The sequence below is a fragment of the Rhinopithecus roxellana genome, chromosome 3 (assembly GCF_007565055.1).
Source record: "Rhinopithecus roxellana isolate Shanxi Qingling chromosome 3, ASM756505v1, whole genome shotgun sequence".
Taxonomy (NCBI): Eukaryota; Metazoa; Chordata; class Mammalia; order Primates; family Cercopithecidae; genus Rhinopithecus; species Rhinopithecus roxellana.
Window position 1 is genome coordinate 119,358,840 of NC_044551.1, and position 19,983 is coordinate 119,378,822.

The 19,983-nt window shown below is 33.3% G+C and overlaps 1 protein-coding gene across 4 annotated transcripts in view; it reads right to left on the reverse strand.

Annotated features, from left to right (window-relative positions):
* The window catches only part of SLC12A2 (solute carrier family 12 member 2), a 110,697-nt gene that overhangs the window by 42,247 nt on the left and 48,467 nt on the right, over positions 1-19,983 (reverse strand). For all 4 annotated transcript variants that reach the window (XR_004056264.1, XM_030926856.1, XM_010359872.2 and 1 more), the window contains exons 6-15: positions 19,306-19,416; positions 17,755-17,863; positions 14,835-14,962; positions 14,651-14,735; positions 11,612-11,763; positions 5,587-5,694; positions 4,422-4,545; positions 3,214-3,315; positions 1,867-2,022; positions 502-601 (exon numbers count right to left, since the gene is read on the reverse strand). Coding sequence is in view for 3 of the 4 variants with exons in the window: in XM_030926856.1 (XP_030782716.1) it covers positions 502-601; positions 1,867-2,022; positions 3,214-3,315; positions 4,422-4,545; positions 5,587-5,694; positions 11,612-11,763; positions 14,651-14,735; positions 14,835-14,962; positions 17,755-17,863; positions 19,306-19,416 (1,175 nt within the window). In the remaining variant the exon portion in view is untranslated. The remainder of the gene's footprint in view (positions 1-501; positions 602-1,866; positions 2,023-3,213; positions 3,316-4,421; positions 4,546-5,586; positions 5,695-11,611; positions 11,764-14,650; positions 14,736-14,834; positions 14,963-17,754; positions 17,864-19,305; positions 19,417-19,983) is intronic.

Below are 19,983 nucleotides of genomic sequence, written 5' to 3' on the forward strand. Positions count from 1 at the left end.
CCAAGTGCTAGGATTACAGGCATGAGCCACCGTGCCCATCCAGAAAGGTAATATATTCTTAAAGTCATTTATTGAGGAAAATAGTAATAAATGCTCTTTAGTGTAAGCACTGATTCTTTGTCACTATAAGTTGCTTCCAGTTAATCACTGATAAGACACAACTAACAATTGTAGTGTGTTGGTAATGTACAAAATAAGGCATGTCAAAGAATCTTTATGAATCTCATACAGTTACATAACTTTAATGGCCATGGAGAAAATAAAACTTTGACTTGATGATAAGCATCATTTAAAAGTCTTCAAGTGAGAAAACTCCAAAACCCTCATAACATTTTTTAAGGTAGATGTTAATTTTTCTCTTTGTACAATTTTGTTCTTGAATAATTAAACTGCCCAAGTCCAATTAAAAATGTGAAATGCACATGAAAATGTCACTGAAAAATAAGAACTGACTGGCCAGCAAAAAGAAAATGCTTCCATGTTTCCTTCTTTATCACATACCTAAAGTTTTTCACGTGGTCTTCCACTCCAGTAAGACGAATTGAATGCTGCAGTGCATTCAGGTAAGTCAGGGCTTGTGTAGAGGATCCCCAATTCACATCTGTGGAAAGATAATGTTCATGCAGCATTAACATCAGTAATAACAACCAATCAATAGCGAATCTGAGGCACAGAGAATTAAACATGCTTTCACATTTAAAAAGTCAATTGCTGAAATACACTATTGTACTTTCAATAGTTCACATATACAGCAAGATATTAAGACTGATAATCTGAACTATAATTCATTTAAAGAAAAAGTATAATTTAGAAAAGACTGAGATAGGGCTGCAGACATGCTGTGCATACAACTCTAAAAGAGTTTCACAAATAAGTATGTTACAATTATTGTTTGTATAGCCAAAGGTCTAAAGGGAAATGAGCAAATTTCTAATTGTTAAGAAATACTTGTTTATAGTACTTAACTGTCTAGGTTATTTGAACAGGAAAATTTTATTTCTTATTGAATAAACAACTTGAACTTCAAATGATTTTAGACATTTGTTAATTTATAGACTTCATAGGTATGTTAGAGAAATAATTTCTTCTAAAATGGTTTATTTCATTTCTGGAGCTACCATTTTAATCTAAAAGCTCATCATTTTATATCTGGATTACAAAATGTATTCTTACTGAAACTACTCTTGTAATCTCTTCCCAATCTATTCTATTAAGCCCAAATGAAGACTTTCTCATCAGGTCTTTCTTGTGTCACAGGTTATAATGCTCAATACTGGGACCAATCCTAACATACTCTAGCATCATCATCTTACATGGAGATACATTTAGCTGTTATCAATATGACATACTAGGAAATCACTAATCATTGCCCAGTTAAAACAAGTTTGTCCAATTTCTCCTGCTACACAGTATCCTAGTGGGAAAGACACTATGTCTTCCAATATTTTGTTAACTCCATGTTATTCAATACAGTTCTAAGACCACAGTAGGTTTTATATATATAAATAGCCTAGCTTATTAGGCTATATAGCTACTACAGTACTGTAACTGGATCCTTTCAAAAGATAATTTTAAAATATAGTGAGTGCAGCAAAATGTTAATTATATGCATTTATTATTTTTCTACAAATAGGATCAATTTAATTTATGAGTAAGAATGGAAACCATAAGAATAAAAAATCTCGAAGTACCTGTTTTATTAAAACTACATGTATTTGAAAAAAATAAAACTTTTAAGAGTTTGGAAATAACGTATTTTAGGTTTTATACAAAGTAGCTTTCAAATATACAAAAGATGATGCTTAAAATGAAAAATAACTTCTAGATGTTTTCTAGCTTGGGATACAAACAAAAAAGGCTACTAACCTGGTTTTTTGTAGGTAACATAAATATACAGCCCAAGGACTATCACATATGTTAGCAGTGCAGCCCACCAGTTAATGACAAACATCACTATGCAACAAAGAATTGCTCCAAGAAGTGATATCCACATGTTGTAGTATTTGAATGCAGGACGCCATCCTAACAATAACAAATAAATAAGTCACGCAAATACTTCATCTGCTTTACATAATGGTACATATGTATTCAAAAAATAACATTCTTTAGGGCTGCCACGCTGAGAGGACTCTAAGCATTAAGTATAAGTCTAATACTGAAAAGTGAAGTCAAAGACTATTATTGATCACAATTGAATTTGACAATTCTTGATGACTATGAAAAGGTAATATCTATTTCCACATTACTGTATCCTACTAGTTCTGTATTCAATAAACTCTTCATTAAAAGAGTAAATCAACCTACCTTAGGTGAATGTTAAAAACTACAGAAGGTTTAAAAAGAAAAAAAAGGTTTCAAATTGAATCCTTAGTAGTAACTAGGCTTTATTTTCTGGTTCTAGGATGACTCATATCCATAGTCTAATGAATATATAAGACATTTCAAACAAAATGTTCATAAAAATCATTAAAAACATAATCAACATGCTAGAACTAAGAGCTGACTACAGAAACACATACCTTTCCATTTAGTGAAGTATTTATGAAGGAAGCCCACTTTAAAAAATGTTGAAGACCATGTTTTTAAATTTTCATTGGTAAGTAGTTCCACAGGCAAAATTATTTTAAAAGATCATTTCAATAAAATTTATATATTTAAAGTAAAAACGTGATGCTAGAATGTTTGTGTCCAAAGTTCTCATACTTTATCTTCCCTGTTCTCAGACTTTCAAATCTTTAAAAGGAACAATGCTTTTGTTCCTTCAGTTCCTTTCCTGATTTGCAATGGTAGTCACAGTTTATAAGAAAAGTCTCATATATTTACAGTTGACAGAGACCCCTTATGTCAGAATTTTACAGAATTCACTATATTAAAACCATTTTCTTACAGGTAACCTACATCATAATTATGTTCTTAGAACTAAAATAGAAATCAGCTAAAAATTGAAAAACTAGTTTTTTAAAAAGTAACAATTTTTCACATTGTTATCAGAATTAGAGATTAATGCTACCAAACGCTTTGAAGACAAACAATATTATCAGTAAACTTACTGATAAAGAGATCTTTGAAGACTTAATTTGAATTAACTATAAAGGCAGACTTGGCATTAATGAACTAATCCCACATATAATATCTTTTAAAATGTGGCAATACTTTTATTTTCTTTGAAATCAAAAATAATATTTATAAACTTTTTTAAAAATGTAAAATTACCTGGAGATTTTGCAAGTGATGCATGGAATACTGAAAAATTGATCAATGCATATGATGCAAGGAAGAAGTTTGAGATAATGGGAGCAATAACATTCAGTTCAGCTGCAAAACAAACGTGTGAGATTTATTGACGTATTAGACATTTAACTTTTTAAAATTATGAAGTATTTCAAATCTTTAGTTAACAACACAGCACCCCATAACTACCATCCAGATTTCATAAACATTTAGATTTTGCCATATATGCCTCATAGACTTTACTTTTCAGGAATCCAATCCTATGCAAACTATTGAATCCCCTTTATACTTTATCTCACACTTCTCCAAACTTGGTATATTCTGTCCAGTCATATATAGTTTTATGATATATATAGTCTATATGCATCATATAGTACTGTTCTGCGTGTTTTAAAAGTTATGTAAATAGCATACCATATGTATCATTCTGAAATTTGATCTTTTACATTTATTTTTGAAATTCATCCACATTGAAATATGAAAACCAAGTTTATTCCTTTAACTGCTGCATATTTTTCTTCTATTGATCTAGGTTGCTTTCATTTTTCACTATAATGAATAATACTAGAAACATTATTGTATATGGCTCTTTAAGTATATATACAAGTTTCTACAGGGCACACACCTAGAAGGAAAACTGCTGATCACAGAAAACTTTACGAGATATTGCCCATTTGTTCTCCAAAAGTGGCTACACCAAATACACATCTAATGGCATCAGATGGGAGTTAGTTTCCACATAGTCCCACAACACTTGGTGGTACATCAGCCTTTTAATGTCAACTAGTCTCAGAGGTTAGACAAAATTCTTTAAACCTTAAAAGGTCCAATGTTGTCTTTAGCAGTGGAAGACCCAACAGAGCTCACTTGTGATCAGAGGCAGAGTGCCAAAAAAATAGATCACCAAAGGCACCAATGTCACAGGGGACACTGGAATCCTTTTCCTTATGCCATTGTCACGTTTGTTTTAGGAAAAATAACCTAGGAATTCCCTTTAGCTCTAATGAGAACTAGGTAATGGCAATAATTTCAGCAAATATGTACTGGGTGCTATTAGTTACAGTACTTTATAAACTTTCTTTGATTACAAAGAGACTTAGTATACCAAGATAACATTGTTAATAATAATTCAATGTCTAGAATACAGATGCACCAAAAATCTACAATAACACACCATTTATATAACTAACCAATTAAGATAAATCCAAGTGCAATTAAGAATGTTAAGATGTAGCCACGAAGAGGTTCGTTATTTTTCCCATAACCTTTAGCAAACATCTGGAAAGCTGGGTAGATGTTGTCCTTACATAAAGCCTAATGAAAGAAAACATTAAAATTAAATATATTAAAATTAGATATATAGATTTGCTGATAGTTCTAATAGGTTAATCAGGATTGAGACTCAAGTTTCTAATTCTTGGTCATCTCTTTTATCCTGTCCCACATACTGCTTCACCTACAAAATGTAAAGGAAATTCAAACATTTCAAACATCAGAAGGATGGTAGTCAAAATTTCTATCTGCCTTACCCTATCCCCATGTTGAAATTAAATTTTATGAAGAAGAAATCAGAGAAGCAGGCATACAAGTAAAAACAAAGTTGGAAGCTAGATAAATATGATATAGTTGTGACCTATTTTAAGAAAAACAAGCCGAAATCTTAAAGCAGATAAAAATCCTGACTATAAAACTTAACTACCTTTCTTAAAACATTGCTGAACACTGTCTTAAATGATATTTTCTACCTTTAGTATACTCATTGGCTATAAATACAGCATTAAGAACAAGACTGCAGAATCAACATTCATTTATTTGATTTAGCAATAAAAAGTACTTCCCATCAGTATTCAGCTGTTTAATGCTCACTAAAAGGAGATGATGTCTATCCTATACATCATTATACCCTCAAGTAATGAACACAATGTGTAGCACATGTTTGGTACTTAAATATTTGTAAAATAAAATATTTAGGTTGACATCATACTGACTAGAACAAAGATATTTTGCTACTTCCTATTTGCAGTCTTAGACTGCATTCCTATCCTTAGACATCTTGAAAATGTATGCTAAATATGTCAAAAAAGCAAACATCCAGCACTTCTAAAAAGACAACCCAGACTATACCTTGACAGCAGGCAAATGCACAAACGTTTATATAAACAAACATATTCACGTTCATTCATACATGTAAAATTATGTATGTCTTTATGTGCATATATATATCATATATATATATATATATGATATATATATGGTTGACAGAAACAAATAAATTTGTAAATAGCAACAATTCCAAATTAAGAAGCATTACTTTAACTCTCCCTTTAATAAAGCCTGTAATATAAAAACACTTACCTGAAATATTTTGGGAGCACTCACAAGGGATGCTAATGCTGAAGAAAGAGTGGCTGAAAAGATACCTGCAGAAATTAATGGTGTAAATCCTGACACCATACTCATTACCTTAAATAAAAGTGACAGAAATAGAAAAATAAATCTCACAATTCAGAAAAAACACAATATTATGTGGTCACATTTTGAAGGAGGTTAACACTGGGGATAATTTTATAGTAATAACAACAATGCTATGTGCATTACAAATATCTGAAACAAATTTACCACTAGCCCTTACCTTAAGAAAACCTTTTCATTCGTAAAATGTTAAACACACACAATGGCAGAGAGAAGAGAATAATGAACTGCTAACACCCACCACCTAATTTCAACAATGATCAATGTGGGGCCATTCCCCACAATATTTTGAAACAAGTCCCAGATATCCTTTAACACATAAATATTTCAGTACATATCTCTAACAGGTAAGGACTTTTGAAAACTTAACTATAATGCCACTGTCACAGCTTAAAAACTTAATAATTGCTTAACAGTACCACAAAAAGGCAAGTCAGCATTCAAATTCCCAAAATTACCCTTTTTTTTCTTTCAAAAATAGTCTGTTCAAATCAGGATCCAAAAAACAAAGTTACACATTATATTTGGTTTATATGTCTCTTCAGTCTTTTTCAATCAACAGGTTCACATTTCCTTTTCCTTTTATTATGTTTCTATCATTTCTCTCATGGAGATCTCATGCTCTGGATTTTTCGGACTTCATCATCATTCTATTGCTTAACCTCTTCTCATTTCTGTAATTCTAGTAAACGAGTACTATCTAGACAGTTAATCAAAATGAGGTAAAATTTTGGCAAGAGTATTGCATAAGTGCCATCATGTACTTCTATTAGGAAGGCTGTTTCTTATGTTAAGATAGTATTGTGGTTAGACTTTTTTTTTCTAAGCCTTTATCTTTTAGAGCTAAATGTGGAAATATTTCCAGCTGAAGATATGATCTAAAGTCTAGGGTTTTGCTCTAAATAATCTGGGATAGGAGGAGTTACACGGGAAACAAAATTAATCATGCATTGATAACTGATAAAGCTGGGTATTATAGGTATTAGGTGTATTACATTGCTTTCTCTATGTACATGTTCAAATATTTCCTCTTAGAAAACTTTAAAAAAAAAAAAAAAACACCAACAATAAAGGACTGATCACCAAGCTCATGAATCAGGTAAATTCAAACTGAGGGGCACAATTCAAAACAACCTGGTTCAAATGCTGAAACTGTCAATGTCATGAAGATTACTGTGGGCTAGAAACTCCCCTAGATTAAATGATTTTAAAATGACACGATAACTAAATACTATGTGTGATCCTAGATGAATCTTGGACTTAGGAAAAATACTATAAAGGACATTACTGGGACAAGTGGAGAAATATGAACATAGGATATATATTTAAATAACAGTATTTCATCAATGTTTAATTTCTTAAGTAGGAAAACCATATTGTGCTTACACAAAATGCGTTAAATACTTCGAAATGATTGTCATGTCATGATGTCTATAACTTATTTGAGGAGAAAAAGACTATACATATACACATACAAAGCAAATAGGGTACAATATAAACTAGTAAATATAACTGAAGGATAAGCACACAGGTATTCACTGTGTACTTCTGAATCTGTGAAACCTGTCAAAACACAAAATTAAAGTGGAGGAGTTGTGTGGTGGATTCAACTATTGTCAACTTGAGCAGCTGTGAATGGTATTATAAATTTCCCAGCAGTGAATGGTGATCATCACTCAGATTATTTGCTTCATTGGTAGAGATTTTATCTTTCATTTATATTGACTAAGAACATGTCAACTGAGACCAAAGAGATAAGGAAATCAGGTGTTAAGCTGTTTCTGTCACACACTTGACTGTAAAATTTAATTGTGTGTGTGTTTTTTTTTTTTTTTTTTTTTTTTTTTGAGACGGAGTCTCGCTCTGTCGCCCAGGCTGGACTGCAGTGGCCGGATCTCAGCTCACTGCAAGCTCCGCCTCCCGGGTTCACGCCATTCTCCTGCCTCAGCCTCCCGAGTAGCTGGGACTACAGGCGCCCGCCACCTCGCCCGGCTAATTTTTTTTATTTTTTTAGTAGAGACGGGGTTTCACCGGGTTAGCCAGAATGGTCTCGATCTCCTGACCTCGTGATCCGCCCGTCTCGGCCTCCCAAAGTACTGGGATTACAGGCTTGAGCCACCGTGCCCGGCCGAAATTTAATTGTTTAAACCAAATGAAAAGTTAGCAACAGGTACAATCCCTGTCCACAATGCACAAGCCTGATTTCATGTACACATAAACCACCCTGTTGACTAAACATCTTTCCCTAGATCTTCCATTAGATTTAAGGTTAAATATGAAGAATACATCTCTGAAGTGTTTTAAAGACAGTAGCACAGACTTCTAACAGTGGGGAGAAAATCTGAAAAGATTATTTTCTACTCAGCCCTTTAAAAACAAGTTGGTAGTTATATATATGCTGTGCATTTTTCATAGTCACTATTTTTTCACGGTAATGCTGGATTACTTAGAACTGACAATCTTATCTTTAGGGAAGGAGACTGTGAAGGACAGATGAGTCAAGATTAAAATGAATAAACCTAATTTCTGCTATACAGCCTCATTAGATCACACAAAATTCTACATCTGTTGTAATGATCTCAAAGTTAAATTAAGTATAAAGAAAGAGGTAAGTGGACGAAAGTAGAGAAAGACTTTATGATACATTCTGCATTGTAGGAGTAAGGCAAAACTGACACCACCAGCATTACTATAACCTTTTCTCTTCCATGTTGAGGAAACAATACATTTTCCCTTCTTCCATCAGTTATAAATTGAAGTAAATTATGATCCAGACTTTTCACCTGGAAATACTATGTTTTGGGGCCTGCTATAATAGATTTCCTGTTTTCTAGTAAATAGTTGAACAGTTATCCAATAACCTCTGTACTTCTCAACATGTAATGGTAAAATATCAGCAGCAAGGATAATAATACTGAATGTAAATAATATTAGTGTCAACGATATACAGTGGAAACAGATGAAAAAAATGACCGTGTTGTCTCTAAAGGGGAAAAAAAGACAAAAGTCTAATAAAAGCTAAAAGATAGCAAGTAAACCAAATGAATGGTAAAAGTCTGTGTGGGGGTGTGTGTTGAAGATGATTTGGGATTCAAGAAAATCTTCATGGAACTAAGTCGCCTTGAAGTCAGGCGGATTTGGACATGGAAAAATAAACCACAGGAGAATTCCAAGCAGAGAGAAGCAATGACTAAAGGAAGAGAGTCGGGTATGTATGTGTGCGTGTACAAACACACTCAGTGCCTGGAGTCCAGTGGGAACAGAATGCAGTGAGGCTTAAGCAGAGGTATGAAGGGCCCTGACTGATTTAGACTAAAGCTCGCATTTTGTTTATTACGCAACAGTGAGTCAAAGGTTTCAGAGGACATTATAATGTAGAAATACAGCAAGCAATATAAGACTATATATACAATTTAAAATTTAAGAGCAACAAGATAACCGAAATAACTTTATTTCCTGAAGTATGAAAAGGTGATTATAAAGTATGACTTGTACAGATCTTATGATGGAGACTCCAACTTACATACTCCTCAGTTATGTCCTATCCACCATTCTTCATTATCCAAATGCCAAGGTATTTATATTTTCACAAGATTTTCCCTCATGTTGTATCACTTTACAAAGTATTTTTGAAAACTTTACTTACTTTAAATTAGAAAAGCAGCTTTACTTATACCAAATTCCTCTTTGCTTGAATGAGTCCATACTAGACTTGATAAAGACAACAAACTTTTCTATCTTAAGGCCACACAGAAATCTGACTGGTATTTTCAGTCACTGGGCAAAGACCAACGTTTGTGCCTTCCATACACAATATCAATGTCAGAATTGGCCTGAATCATTAGCTGGATATGAATACTTTCTTTCATTCCTACAATTCTGCCTAGTCTCATGACTAGAAAACACAAACTTCTATTACATAATTGAGTTCAATATTTGTAACCACTGAAAGTACAGTAAATTGCTTCAAACTACATAATAAAAAATAAAAACAATGCCCTTACAAATTTTAGTTAAAATTGTATTGTAAAATTTACAGACTACATAAAACACAGAATTTTAAATACATTAAAATCCAAATTATTCTGTTTATACAATACTGAAAAAAATTACAAAGCAAAATTTTTATTTTTCTTTGGAAATCGGCAGAACCACGTACTCTATGAATTTACAATAGAATATTTTGATTTAATCTCCTGAATCTACACCTTTGTGTTCTTTCTACCATCCTAGGACTTAACAAACAACTCAAAATTATCCTCCAAATTAATTTTAGTAGTTTATTTTCCCCTTACATAATCTTTTCTGTTTCTAAAAACGCATAAATCTGGCAGACTAAAATTTCATTTCATTTTCAGTACCTTAATAGAGGTAACAATAAACAGCAGAACTGACAGCCTCCAAATACTTGAGAAGTACTACTAACCTGTCCAGTTTGTATGTTTTAGAAATTCACTGGCTTTCAAGTATCCATTCAGAATTAAATTCTGTTGTTAAATGTTAAATGGTGATTTCATGCTGAATGACTTTATATGATCTGTATCTAAGAAAGTAACACTACTATTGACACCTATCAATACTTGTATAAAGGCCATTTATATATAAAGCAATTATGAAGACTACACTAATTAGAAAACTGAACTCAATTGGTATGGGTTTAAATTGCGCAAAATAAAAATACTTAGTTGTAAACTTAACAAAATACATACAGGACACGTATGCTGAAAACGACAAAATGCTAACTGAAAAAAAATCAAAGACAATACAAATAAATGGAGAGATGATGTTTATGAATTGAACACTCAACATAGTCAATTCTCTCCAAATTGATATACACCAGTTTAATGTAAATTCCTATCAAAATCCCAACAAGACTTTTTAAAAATAAATGTAAGGTACTTGGGTGATAGGTGTGCCAAAGTCTCAGACTCCATCACAACACAATTCATCCATGTAACCAGAAACCACATGTAACCCAAAAACTACTGAAGTGATAAAAAAATTAAAAAGTAAATAAATTTACACACACACACACACACACACACACACACACACACACAAGGTTATTTTAAATTTTTATATGGAAAGACCAACGAACTAAAATAGCTAAAACAATTTTTTTAGAAAGGCTAAAATGGGAGGAATTAATCTACCTGACCTCAAAACTTACCATTTAACTACAGTAATTAAGAATGTGTGGTACTGACACAAGGACAGACACAAAGATCAACAGAACAAAGAATCCAAAAACAGACCCATACAAATATGACCATGTGCAAGATGATTCCATGCTTTCTAAAGCAGTATATTTACATACTACATATATAAATACACACACACTCATATATATATGTTACGTGCTGTTACAAAAACATTAACTTCCAGGGGTTCTTTGCTCTTGAACATCCTCAGATTTTATCCATTCATATTTTAGTTTGCCCAATTAGATATCGACAGTTTTAGGGGAACATAAAGAACAACCGGCCAGGTGCAGTGGCTCACACCTGCCATCCCAGCACTTTGTGAAGCCCAGGCAGGTGGATCACTTGACATCAGGAGTTCGAGACCAGCCTAGCCAACATGGTAAAACCCCATCCTTACTAAAAATACAAAAATTAGCTGGGCGTGGTGGCAGGCACCTGCAGTCCCAGCTACATGGGAGATTGACGCGAGACAATTGTTTGAACCTAGGAGGCGGAGGTTGCAGCAAGCCAAGATAGCACCACCGTGCTACAGCCTGGGGGACAGAGCAAAACTCTATCTCAATAAAAAATTAAAAATTAAGAAAAATAAAATAACAACTGTCTTTCCTTCTATGCTATGGCTATATTGTGAATGGTCAGATTTGATAGTAGTCTCACCCCTAGATAAATACAGAATGTCTGTATATTACAAAGCCAATGCTCACCTGGAAGTTGTTCATTAGGCCATAGGAACAAGGACTGATTTCACAAGATGAAAAATCAAAGTTTAATTTGCAGGCTGCAGAAGTACAGTTTGTTAACTCTGTGACAATAGTGTCATTAACGTTTCCAGTGGCATCTCGAACAACACAAGAACCTAAAGTTGTGACAAGACACAAGTGACAACAAGAATAATATACTTAATATCTACATTCATTTCAAAATTACATATATATATATTTATAAAGAAACCAAAGTATTGACTATATATCTACTCAATTGTAATAGCATACATTGCATTTACAGTTAAGACTTTACCTGGAACAGAATTAGTAAAGCATCATGGTCCCCAATATTTGGTGAAACTGAATCTTTTATAAAGAATAGTATTTACACATAAACACTTAAAAATCATGTAAACAGAGTTGTGGAAAATGGTATATTAGCAAACTATTTCCTAGCCTATTTGGTAAAGATGTCCTTAAGTAAATATGAAAACACTATACTGAAAGAGTTCCAAACGGCAGTGACGTTTTCCTATACTCCAAATATTTATACTTGAATGTGGCTAAAAATCAGACTTCAGGTAATACCACTCTTCTGTGAGGGAAAATAATTTGAATATTAATGAATTATAATTATATTTAAATCTCTGTCTCAAATATGATTACCCTAAAAAGAAGAAAACACATGGTATCTAAGATTTGCTTAAAAATAACCCGTAGAGCAGAGTGACTTGGAAATAGATGAAACAAGATTAAGCATGTACTAATATTTTTGCTAACTGTTTTGAAGCTGCATAATAATTATTGAGCTAATTTGAAAATGCTCCCTACTCTTCCATAAAATTGAAAACTTCCGTAATAAAATATTTAAAAAGTGACCTTGAAGCAAGCTTTATTATTCGGAGTAATGTGTAATGCACAACTAATGGTAATTACCGTTCCTTATACTTTAAAGATTTTTACTTTCTGAAGCACTTTTTCAGTATTATTTCATCATATATTGAGGTAAAAATTACATGCATGACAGCAAAAATTGAATAAACAGAACTAAGTATGAGAAGGGAGGATATTTTAATGACTAGGCAGACTATACAGTTCCTTGTTTTTCCATTTTTTCATCTACCATTCAGAACAGTCCTTGAAAAACCATGTTTCCATAAAGGTACCTCTGAAACAACTGGCAAATGAGGGGAGTACAGAGCCTTGCAAATCCCCTCAGCCCTAAAGTAACTGTATTTTCATGTGCTTTGCATTCTGATAGTCAATGCCTGAAATTTTTGGGGGAAAAAAGGTTCCACTGCTTTGAGCTTAACAAGCACTGGTGTAGAGGCTGCCTTTACTGGCCTAGCTACTGAACATCAGCATCAAGGGGTTACTCCTATTGTTCCAAGGGCTAATGTAGACAGAATGAAATGCGTACGAGGGCTAGCAATGTTAGAGGGTAAAATAAAAATAGAAAATGTTCATTTGCTATAACAAACTATTTTACAAGCCAAAACATAATCAATTATGTCACTTTAAGACTAAATTTACTTTAAATAATGTATAGAAGCATGCTAGGAACTTTTAGGGGAACCCATATATTTTGCTAAACATATATATTCATCTGTTTTTTCAAAATAAATTTCAGATATTTGTCTATGAATTCTAAGGATAAATGAAATCCAAATTCGTTTGTAAATGCCAATTCAGGCTGGGCGTGGTGGCTCACGCCTGTAATCCCAGCACTTTGGGAGGTTAAGGCGGGTAGATCACCTGATGTCAGGAGTTTGAGACCAGCCTGGCCAACATGGCGAAACCCCATCTCTACTAAAAACACAAAAATTAGCCAGGTGTGGTGGCAGGTGCCGGTAATCCCAGCTACTCAGGAGGCTGAGGCACGAGAATTGCTTGAACCCGGGAGGCGGGGGTTGCAGTGAGCCAAGATCAAGCCACTGCACTCCAGCCTGGGCCAGAGAGTAAGACTCCATCTCAAAAAACAAAAAATAAAAAACAAAAACAAAAGGCAATTCAGCCCACCCTGATATTATTAGTATTTCTGTCATGTAGTGACATTTCCAAATTACATTTAAGCAACTAGAAGCAGAGTTTATAAATATAAATCTGCTATTACTTCCCAGCACATCAGTGAATATCTAGCAAAAATGAAATTTTCTTACCAAATCCAATAGAAACCTCATATTGTGTAGCCTATGGGCTTGGAGTTTATGATTCTTCACATTAGTATTAAACTAAGATTTACTTTTGCATTATGCTTAAGAAATTTAACTGTAAAGCTTGACAAATGCAAACCATATGTAAACTAATAGTAATTCATAGAAAATAGCCTTAAAGACTTTATTTAAAACAAACAACAAAAAAACCTTCTTTGCCATGAAAACAAATCTCTAAAACAAATGCCACTATCTTTGGTAGTGAAATCTCTGAGCTTCTATTTTCTCATCTGTAAGAAAAGGTTTAGAGACTGACCACTTAAGTCCTTTCAAGCTCTAAAATACCGTGATCCCATGAAGTAACAACATGTTTTTGAAATCATTTTCATTCAATCTAGTAAGAATTTAGTAAAACTTCTCCTAAGTAAAACTTAGTGTGTCCTATTCTTTGAAACCAGTGTTTTTATAGTAAAAATTGCCAAGCATTGCTTAATAGCCTTGAAAGAATCTTCATATACTATAAAAAAAAAACCATCTTTAAAAAAGTTCAGAAATTTGTAGCAGTGAAATTCATTTACTTCTACATATGAATTGTTTTCGATAAATATATCTCAGTGGAATGAGTTTACAGATGCAATTTCATGTAATTTTCTAATTTACCATAATTAATAAAAATACTGGAAATGCCATAAAGCATTTGGTGGTTTAGATAACGTCTACAGAAGTCATTATTAGTTTTCTAAAAACTGTTTTTGAATTATAAGCAATTCCATGTCTTTTTATTGAAATATTTCTGAATTTATAAGTTAGCAAATGTCATAAAAGTATTTATAATATGTACATCATGAAATTTCTGCAACACATAAAGAAATGTAAAACTATTTACCTACAGATACTGCAATTCCTACGTAAACCAATGTAGTAATTAAAATGGCTAGGAGAGTTCCTTTGGGTATGGCTGATTGAGGATCCTAGAAGACAAGAAGATTTTTAAAAGTCTATCTGTAAAAATAAATATACGTATTCCACTTTTAAAATATATAATTGATATAGCACTTTATAATACTTACTGCAAGATCACCTGAGATATTTGCTCCAGCCAGAATACCAGTTGCAGCAGGAAAAAAGATGGCAAATACAGAAAAGAAAGTCTCTTCCTCTCGAAAATCTGGCCCAAAGTTCTCATTAAATATTTCAGCTGTAGAAAACAAAATATTTTTGACAATTAATGGAGAGCAAATTAGACTACAATAATTGAGGTCAAGAGTAATAGGTATATATGATCCCCAACTTTTCTTCAGTTAAAGTAACTAGTAAATTTTTGCATATTTCCTAGTTCAAGTATTTGGTGTTCTTTTCTTGTATGAAACAACGGTTTACAACCAAAATGATCATCTGATCTGATTCATGTCCCATTTTTGTATACCTCGCCAATTACGTTTCAAGAGCCTCTAACTGAATTGTTATGACTAGCCCAAATGCAAATCAAAATGTGGACAATCCCCTAAATCTCTGAGGTAAAAGAAACAAGAAAGGAGGTAGAAAAACAAAAGGGGGCATGGCGTGGTGCCTCACACCTGTAATTTCAGTATGTGGGGAGGCCAAGGCAGGCAGATTTCTTGAGCCCAGCAGTTCGAGACAAGCCTCGGCAACATAGGAAGACCTAGTCTCTATAAATAATTTAAAAATTAGCCAGGAGTGGTGGCACATGCCTGTGGTCCCAGCTACTTGGGAGGCTGGGGTGGGAGAATCATTTAAGCCTGGACAGTCGACACTGCAGTTACCCATGACCATGCCATTGTACTCCAGCCTGGGTGACAGAGTGAGACCCCATCTCAAGGGAAAAAAAAAAGGAAAACAAAAGCAACATCATAATAATATAGAATCAATTTTTTGATAGCTTCCAACTTACATTACTATCTGTATAGATTTTGGTCCACAGCTTTCTTTACTATCCAGTGACCTGTTGATTTTTGAGGCTGTCAGACAATTAGCTAAGGTACCCTAAATAAAGTTCCTTTTGATTTCAACAACAATAAAAGCTTCAACTAGACCTATCGTTTTCAGCTACGACTCTAAGATAACCGATTAACTGTATTGTATCCATCTATCCATTCGATACTTGAGTAGCTACCATGTGTCAGGTCCTGTACTAGAGCTTTCTAGCATCTCGAAGTACTTAGAGATGCAATATAAACAAGTTAGACGTTGTTCCTGCCTTCATGGAATTTAAGAGTCTCAACAGCAAATGACAAAATAAGAAACAGGTAATTATAAACAGCAGTAAATATTCTGATGAAAACAGGGAGTTGAATAACAAATGAGAGAGAGAGTCTAATTCAATGTGGTTATAAAAGGCTAAGCAAATATAAGGAAGGAAACAATACTTAAGCTAAGAGTTTGCTGAGCAAGAATCAGTCATGTGATGATCAGGGAAAAAGAGTACACCAGAAAAGAGAAACAACATGTATGAAGACCCCAAAGTAGAAAAAGGTTTAACTCTTTTCAGGAAATAAAAGAAGGTAAGACTCTTACAGTAAGGGGAAGAATTAAATGAGAATGGAGTGACCACTGAGGGACAGAATATGAATATTTTATAAAAGTTAAATTTATCCTAAATAAAATGGAAAATCAAAGTAGGGTCATAAACACACAAATGACATATACTATTAAAGTGTGGACAATGGACTGAAAGATTCAACATATGAAACAGGGAGGCTGATTAGGAGGTTGCTGCAGAGGTTCAATCTAGAGATAGGAAAATAAATGCACTGATTAGAAAAGGATTAAAATTAATAGGAGCAGGTAGGATGGGAAACACTAAGATTTCAGTTACTTAGATGGAAAAGCTTGAGAAGAAATAAGCAGGAGAGACTTCAAATAATCAGTTGGATATATATTTATGTTAGAACTTCAAAGGAGAGATTCAGGAATAGAAACAGGTCAGTCATCTTAATAGCATTTTCAGTCATGAGAATACACACCACCCAAGGGAGAGTATATAGTTAGAAGGTCAGCACTATAATAGTTGTACAATTCTGCATTTAAAGGGGGTAACAGGAGTAATAGTCATAGTGACTAGCGAGTTAGGCACCTAGGGTATCTGACATTGAATAAAATAGACGTGCTTCAAGAAGGAGAAGGAATGACTAAGAGAAATGAAGCAGAGGACAAAAAATTCATAGTGGATCTAGCACCATCTGACTTATTTTGACCAAAAAAGCCAGATGTGAGAGGGGTTAAGGATGAAGCCATTTGGTAGAAGTTTGACAGGGCTATGAACAGTCTCAGAGTATTCGTCCACAGACCACTTATTGACTGCAAAGAAAAAAACAGCAACCTCACAATAGAGAAACTGTGCAGGTATAACCTTGACTAAACCATCAAAACTAACACCACTAAGTAATGGAAAAAAATGCATCATGCACCCTCCAAATGTGGTGCACTAAGAAGGAGACATGGTTCACTTATGTTCCTGACAAAAATGAATAACCTGAATCTATCTATAAAAACAAGTAAGACAAACCCAACTGGAGAGATCTCCTAAAAATCAAATGGCCTGCACTCTTGAAAAATGCAATTATACCAAGAAACTAATATTTCTAGTTGCTTTCACAATCTTAGGTGCTTCTAAATTACTGTGCTTAAATATGCTAAAAAAATGAAAGTCATATTAGAACAAAAGTTAGAAATCAGTTACAAATTCCCAAAACTAGTAGAGAATAAAATCTCCTTTTCTTAGTAGCACTGCTTTCTCTATATTCTATTGCCTTTTGTTGCTAATAATGAAAAAGAAAAGATGTAAATAGAAGTAATTTTTACTCCAACTGTACAGCATACATAAAGGGGACAAAACTAAATTGTAAATTAGGATGAATCACCAAACCATAGTCAATTCTGTTACAAAATATCTAAAATGTACAAAATTTAACTGGTAATAGAATTCTATAAACAGGTACCCTTAAAAAATATTGAAACTTTTTTACTTACATTTATAGCCAAAAAACCCTTTTGGCTTCTTGCTCTCCAGTGGGATAAATGTTCCTATGACAAAGTCACCAATAGCAAGAAGTAGGATCACCAAAAGAACAATCTGAGCCTGCAATTTTAAACATTAAAAATTAAAATCAAGAATCTTGTTTCTGTATCTTGATTCAATTCCCCTAGAATATAACTTCCATGAGGGAAAGAATTTCTGTCTTGTTTTGCCTGATTCCCCAGTGCCTTAAACAATGCCACATGCCAAGTAGCTGCTCAATAATTCCTTGCTTAATGAACAAAGAGATCTTTAAAGAAATATCTGGGGGAAAAAAAAGATAGTAAAAGTGAGATCATGCCGTATTTCTGAAATGAGTTAAAGATGTGCATGCCCTCCCACAAACCAAAAAGCACTGTAAATTCCAAAACACTACAGGCTTTCATTCTAGATCATTCATTCCTGTCTCTTCCACCTTAACACTACAATCTTGACATAGAAAACATGCTGAACACAAACACAAGTTTTATAATGGTCCAAACATAATGTTGAGTGTGTGACTGCTACACGAAAATAAGAAAAAGTACAGAAAGAAGATGACAATATACAGGAGGGAAATTCAAGTAGCAATGGGAATGGAAGGAAAGAGCAATCTACGAAAACTACCATTTCCCCTTCTCCACTCTTAACCTCTCAATAAAACTGAACACTCATGAAAAACGGTGTCATCTGGGGGAAAAGGAAGTACATATACACTAATCATGTCCCAGGTGGTATAAAATTCTATTATTTTCATACAGTACATGTGCAAAATGTGTAAATAAGTGATTTAATTTTATACTAATATGACTTTACAATAAAGTACAAGATTGAAAAAATTACTCTTTCAGGCTTTCCTAATTTTTGGTTTGTTAAACATTATCATATCATATATATAGCACAAATATGTGACTTTTATAAGGTCTTTAAAGTATGTGACTTTTATAAGGTCTTTAAAGTAACGTGGATATCCATTACTTGGGAAACTACAGCTGTGCTATGATGCTCTAATTCTCAAAGAGACAAAAACACTTCTGGGTGCTCTGCTTATGGGTAACGTGACTTTAGCAATTTTTTCCAGAAACAATGATACTGGCTTTGGTAGTCATAACTTCTGAAATTTCAATAGCAAGAATAACTTCTCTAACCTCATGTGGGCAATGACTTTTACTTACTGCCCATGTTTAAGTTGAACTTTTAAATAAATTACAAAGCCAGATGTTTAATTTGGAATAACACACTGACCTGAGCATTTTTACATACTGCAAAACTGGAGAATGGGCGAGATGGTGGGAAATTCAAAATTTACAAAGTACTGTGTTTAACTAGATCCTAAGTTGAGTGTTATCTCCAAAGATTCTCTACTTGGTCAAGTAGAAAATAACCTTATATATAAACTTTTGTGAAAATGGCCACTTAGGTACCATTAGAATCTGGAAATATTATCATACGTTAGAGTGTTCCCAAAACATAAGCTCTAAAAGTTCACATACTAAATATTTACAGGTGTTCCTATCATAACTTACTTTTGCTTCCCACTCCATTCCAGCTACTGAGATACCTAAAAGAATCACCACTGTAATGGCTCCAATAATTCGGATATCATTGATTTCATCTATCATAAGTATGGAGTGTTCCTAGAAAAAAGAATCATAAATATAATAAGCAATACTAGTTATTTTTATACACATTCACACTCCTTTTGAAACATTTTAGAGATATTATGGTGCCTTACCTGTAGAAGTTGAATAAATGGTTACTTAAGAAATAAATGGAAGACCTGAAGGAACAAATTACTATTTACCACTGAGGTGTCATTCAAGCATCTGATGACATAAATGTGTGATTACTAACACTTCTATATTTAATATAGACTCAATAAATCAAAAAAGGAATTGCTAACAAGAAAGTTATAATACTGCTAATTAGAATTTTAAGTTATATAGCACAAATATATTTTTTATTTATTGTGATTAGTGAGCTCATGCTTTTAATGGTCTTGTACACTGCAAGGGAGTTAAGTGATAGCACACCTTCCTGCTGCTGTCCAAAAACACACACTGTTTCCACTCTGCAAACAAAATTATTTGTAGTTTAATATCAATGGCATTTTTAAAAGATTCTCATGTAGGATAAAATTAAAGATTATGATAACCCACTTAACTAAGTAAAAAGCGATTTATCAATTACTACCACTTCTCAAA